General features: G+C 40.0%; 1 protein-coding gene across 2 annotated transcripts in view; it reads right to left on the minus strand.

The window, feature by feature from the left end:
- Positions 1-6,044, minus strand: part of LOC143037975 (dual specificity protein phosphatase 3-like) — a 15,368-nt gene that overhangs the window by 4,152 nt on the left and 5,172 nt on the right. Inside the window, exons 1-5 of one of the 2 annotated variants that reach the window (XM_076206733.1) lie at positions 5,981-6,044; positions 5,017-5,771; positions 3,402-4,012; positions 2,330-2,565; positions 599-710 (exon numbers count right to left, since the gene is read on the minus strand). The exon at positions 5,981-6,044 is cut by the window's right edge and continues 186 nt beyond it. In XM_076206733.1, the coding sequence (XP_076062848.1) occupies positions 599-710; positions 2,330-2,565; positions 3,402-3,523 (470 nt within the window). In that variant the 5' untranslated portion in view covers positions 3,524-4,012; positions 5,017-5,771; positions 5,981-6,044. The remainder of the gene's footprint in view (positions 1-598; positions 711-2,329; positions 2,566-3,401; positions 4,013-5,016; positions 5,772-5,980) is intronic. The other variant, XM_076206732.1, reaches the window with a different exon arrangement.

Here is a 6,044-nt window from a genome sequence, read left to right on the forward strand (position 1 = left end):
GAAGAAGGGGGATGGGGTCGTCTGAGAGCCGTGTCAGGTCATGTGGAAAGTGTCTTCAAAGTCCAGATGATTTTACATTTTTTTTTTTTCATATTATTTATTTATCTATTTATTTTATTATTATTATTCTATTTTTCATATTCTTATTATATATTATGTGTATATATATATATATATATATATATATATATATATATATATATATATATATATATATATATATAATACTGATGACCCACTTTCGGAGAAGAATAAGCGAAAGTATAAGGATCTGTATATTTCGATCACAAACTGTGATCCTCTTCAGCAGATGTGACATCTGCTGAAGAGGATCACATATCTTTATACTTTCGCTTATTCTTCTCCAAAAGTGGGTCATCAGTATTACTTTACAAATGTGCTACGACATAATTTTGTTGTATATATATATATATATATATATATATATATATATATATATATATATATATATATATATATTTAGTTTGGGCGGGGTCAGGCGGGTGACAGCCCCGCAAACCTTAAAAAAAAAGGTCATCTGGACATTTTCGACAAATGTGGACAAACGGTTCCTCCGACTCGAACAAGAACTACATACCTGACAAGTGACAGTGCCTCGGGGAGTGTCATGCTCCGCTTGAGCATGAGAAAGGCCAAAACTAGTGTCACAGACCTCGAGATTCCGCATTGACAGTGAACCAACACTTTACCTGAAAGTAAAATAAAAATAAAAAATAAATAAATAAATTAATAAAAGTAGAGAAAGAATGTCAGCTTGTCCGAAGGTAGGTGGTGGTGGTGATAGTGGCGTTAGCGGCTGCCATGGTGGTAATGGTGGTGGATGGGGAAGGTGTTGGAGGCGTCAGACAATGTACAAAATAATAATAATAATAATAATAAACCAAAAATTAATTAGAATAGAATAAAACAAAAGTACCGCAAAAGCGTCACCCTCATTCCTGCTTCCGAAACGTTGCAACCACAAAATAGGTCTCCTCACCGACCTCTTTGAGACAAAACCAAACGAATTTTTTATTCAAATAATGATAAGGCAAAGTCATACAGTCTATATACCAAAAGATTTTCCCCCATATAAGAGAGGTAGCCAAGTCAAAGGCTTGTACCTATTCCATTCCCATCCCCCCATCCCCCCCTCTCATCCTAGCTCCTCATACAGAACACAGAATAAAGAAAACGGGGAAAGACATAAAGTGATCAATATTATTGAGCAATATTCCGTATTGTACAATATTATTGACGGTGTAGGGACGGTATTGAAGAATAACACAATATATTGAAGACATCAAGTGTACAGGTCAAACACAAGCCTCTTCTATATCACTACAGGGTTAGTAATATTGTACAATACGGAATATTGCGCAATATTGTACCCTTTCTTGCCTCAAGTTTTCCACCTGTTCAGCATGTTAATATGTCCAAGGATAGAAACGCTAGTTATCAAGGACACCCGTTCACTATTCTCGTCAAATGTTTTGAATTTGAAAACCAGTAAGACAACTTCGCTAATACTATTCTTGACTTCCTTAAGTCTACATTTCAACAATGTGTCTAATATTCGTATTCTAGGTTTAACTTCTCGTAGTTCGTCATTGAGCTTCAACGAAGTCGTTTCTTATTAAAACGAACTCACTTGAGTCGCGTAGGTGTGACCAGGACTTAAACACAGACGCAGGCGACGCAGGGGACGCAGCACAGAGCAAAGGCCGTATTCCTGTTCCTAAACTGAAGTACAGTTTGAACTTCTCTCATATTTGAAATGGTGAGGGAGTACATCCAGAAGCAGTGCAAGTGAGAGAGAAGTTCAAACTGTACTTCAGTTCAGCTCTGTGCTGCGTCACCTGTGTCGCCTGCGTCGTCTGTGTCGCCTGCGTCTCTGCGGTTAGACTAACGGGTATCACATGAAGGACAAAAAATCCAACTTTCACCCGCAAGCGTAAGAAAAAATAATGCATATCACAAGACAGCAACAGTCCAGAACTTGTGAAAGCCTTTTTTATATCTGGTCAAACACTTTCCATACACTTCTTACCATATAAACAACCTTACCAAGCCGGATTAAGCCACTGTGGTGAGGTAGCACAGAGGCTGTATCGTTCCTCAGCGGTTAGGCCGGTCATGCAGTAGACTATTAAAGCTTAACTACAAACATACACACACACTACTACTACCACTACTACTACTACTACTACTACTACTACTACTACTACTACTACTACTACTACTACTACCACCACCACTACTACTGTACTACTACTACTACTACACAAACAAGGGAGGCAATCAATAACAACCCTCAACCTCCACCCACCTCTGGCCCGGAGAGCTTGTTCGATAAAGTCCGCGGATTCCTCGAAGTAGGGCCTCAGGGAGAAGAAGGGCAGGTCCAGGGCGTGGATGCCCTTGAAGGTGATTCCCGCCCTTTCGTAGTACGAAGGCCCGGTGTTCACGTAGCCGACGAAGACGTCGTTGTCCCGCCCGTGGGCTGCATTGAGGACGTGGGTCACCCCCAGTTCCCGAAGATGAATTGTAGACAGGGCTGTGCCCCTGTAGTCGAAGAGATCCTCGTGGTTAGGGGTCTAGGTTTGGTCTCGATTGGGTACCGAGGGAGTGGCATGGAGGTGAATAAGATAGCCTGGCGATGGCCAGAGAAGTTAGAGAAAGTTGGGAGGTCTGGTTAGATTTTTTTTTTTTTTTTTTTTTTTTTTTAAGTATATCTCTTCTTTTACACAGGAAGTACCATGTAGATGAAGCCAGAATATGTGAACATGAAACGTAGTTAACACCGGAGTCGAAGGCCCTGGCGTTGCCCCAGTGTGTGTGTGTGTGTGCGTGTGTGTGTGTATGTGTGTGTACGCTCGCATTTGTATATAAGCGTTTTTTTTTTTTTTTTTTTTTTTTTTTTTTTTTTTTTTTTTTTTTTTTTTTTTTTTTTTTTTTTTTTTTTTTTTTTTTTGTCTATTGAGTCATTCTGCCTCCTCCCACTCAAAGTCGGTTTGACTGCCAAGTAATTTTCAAATCTGTCAAGATAGTATGTCATTCATGTTTTTGTGTCTTTCTTGTACCCACGTGCGAGGGAGAGAAAGAGAGAGAGAAAGAGGTAGAGAGAGAGAGAGAAAGAGAGCTGGGGCGAGGGAGACATTAGAGTGATGTATATGCATATTTGTGAGGCTATTTGATTTCCACAACCAAACAACTAATTTTTTCTGAATATTTTTTTTTAATTCTTATGATGCAAAATATATAAGTATCTATGAATGCCCCCATGTCTATATGCGTTTGACGTCTATATTCGAACTTAGATTTTAATTTGGCTGCCACAAAGTCGTTTTACATGAACGCGAAAGGTCCGACTGTCTATTAGACATCGTCAGGGTACTCACACGTCTCCGATGAGGATTCCCGGGTAGACTTCGTTGTAAGGGTCTGCCGGAGGAACCCAGCGGCCGTTGGTGAAGAGGAGGTCCCTCATATCAGATGTCCGAGATCGCTGCACCTTTCTCATCTCGAAGTCGGAGATGCAGAAGGTCTTCAGATGGTGTTGTGGATCTAGGAAATGTTTTGATGTCTTTTTTGGGGGGGAACCGCACTCCAGAATCTGAATCTGGAATATCTTCAGGTTGTGTTGTAGATCCTTGAAATGTTTTTTTAGTTTTGTTGAGCAATGTCCAGATGGTGTTCTGAATCCAGAAGCTCCTCAGGTTGTGTTATAGATCCGTGAAATGTTTTTATGGTTTTGTTTAGCAATGTCCAGATGGTGTTCCGATAGCCTTGTGAATATTGAGTCTGTTCAGATGGTGTTCTAGATTCAGTGGATGTTCAGATGGTTTTCTAGACCCAGAAACTATCCAGATGGCGTTCTGGCACCAGAGACAATTCAGATGGTGTTATGGATCGAGAGCTTGTTCAGATGGTGAAGGTTCATATTTTGACAACTCAGATGGTGGTGGTAGTGGTGTTCGCGATGAGCCTTACGGAGGTGATGTATGTAGTGCTGTTGATAAAGAAGAAGACTAACTATAGTCTCTCCATCATAATTTAATGAAGTTTTATAGTAATATATATTAAATCACATAATGGTTTTGTAGACACAAACACAACAGAACACAGAGGAATAAAACAATAGTAAATGATAAAGAATTGTATAATGTAAGATATGTGAGAATCATAGACTAAAAGTCATCAATGAAGGAAATCCTTGTGAGTTTAGTCTAGATAGAGTGCAGAAACAAAGGGATGATTAGTCACAAAGAGCTGAGAGGAGAAATAAAGACTCACAAAGAGTGGAGAAGAAAAACGCACAAAGAACGGAGATAAACAAGGACTCACAAAGAGTAAGAAGAGAAACAAAGACTTACAAAGAGTGGAGAAGAAAAACACTTACAAAGGGCTGATGAGAGAAAGGACGAACAAAGACGGAGAGAAACAAGAACTCACAAAGAGTAAGTAGAGAAACAAAGACTTACAAAGAGTGGAGAAAAAACAGACTTACAAAGGGCTGATGAGAGAAAAGACTCACAAAGAACATAGAGGAACAAGGACTCACAAAGAGTGAGATGAGAAGAGAAACAAAGAGTGGAGAAGAAAAAGACTTACAAAGGGCTGATGAGAGAAAGGACGAACAAAGATGGAGAGAAACAAGAACTCACAAAGAGTAAGTAGAGAAACAAAGACTTACAAAGAGTGGAGAAAAAACAGACTTACAAAGGGCTGATGAGAGAAAAGACTCACAAAGAACATAGAGGAACAAGGACTCACAAAGAGTGAGATGAGAAGAGAAACAAAGACTTACAAAGAGTGGAGAAGAAAAAGACTTACAAAGGGCTGATGAGAGAAAGGACCCACAAAGAACGGAGAGAAACAAGGACTTACAAAGAGTAAGAAGAGGAACAAGGACTCACAAAGAGTGAGAAAAGAAGACAAACAAGGACTTACAAAGAACATGGGGTGCGGAAGAAGCACAAAATTACAAAGGTCAAATGAAATCAAAAGACTTACAATGATCGCGGATCTTTAACACTTGTGAAGATGCTTTCCGGATCCTCCTTTCTTCTCTTCTTTTCTCTTCTTTTCTCTTCTCTTCCTGATTTCCATAGGGTTTTCACTCTACCGGTGATGAAATGGGGGGTAGCATACCAGTGATCGGTGAGATCTTATTGTGTTAAAATCGTGATGATGAGGTTTGAGATGTGATGACTTGGTTGTAGTATCTGATGTGTGGCCAAAGAGAACTACCTATACAGTTATCGCTAAGACAATTGTTAGTTGTATCTATTGATAAAAGGCATTAACGTCTACATCTTACATGCCAGAGTTTGTGTTAAAGTTATGTGACGTGATAGTGACGTGACGAATAGCGGAAGCGAGCGTCACAACCAAACGTACCAGAAGGTAGGGAGGTTGTGGTATCAGCGCATCGTCTTCACGCCCACGCCTACGCCCACGTGACGTCACCAATGAAGTGACGTCACTAATGATGTCAGGAACAGATTATATTGAACGAAAGTGACCGTGAGAAATTACACGTAATGGCGGTAGTGATGAACGTCACAGTTGAACTGTAATGAACGAAAGTTTATGAACGCTGACGGCGAATGAGTCTTGGTGAATTGGTGTTGTAGGTGGCTGGTAGGTAGTAGTAGTTAGTAGTAGCACGAGTAGTAGTGTTGGTACGATGGCTTCTCCAAGACACGGGGTCGGTAGCAACGATGGAAGTGGAATGGATGATACTTGGGTGGCTCGTCGTCCCAAAACTGTTCGAAGGAAAGAAAACGAAGAACACTTTAGACAAAAAAAAAAAAAAAAAAAAAAAAAAAAAAAAAAAAAAAAAAAAAAAAAAAAAAAAAAAAAAAAAAAAAAAAAAAAAAAAAAAAAAAAAAAAATTGCTTGCTTGTCGCCACCAGGAACTTATTTAAAACTACACTCCCCCCTCCCCCTCTCACTCGATCTCCCTCACACGCACTCGCTTTGGCGCCAAAGCCGCTGCTCTTCGGCGCCACGACAGAAGCCTCAGGAGTCACGGCGAA

Source organism: Oratosquilla oratoria, chromosome 23 (assembly GCF_046742065.1).
Source record: "Oratosquilla oratoria isolate Oo_2021 chromosome 23, ASM4674206v1, whole genome shotgun sequence".
Classification (NCBI taxonomy): domain Eukaryota; kingdom Metazoa; phylum Arthropoda; class Malacostraca; order Stomatopoda; family Squillidae; genus Oratosquilla; species Oratosquilla oratoria.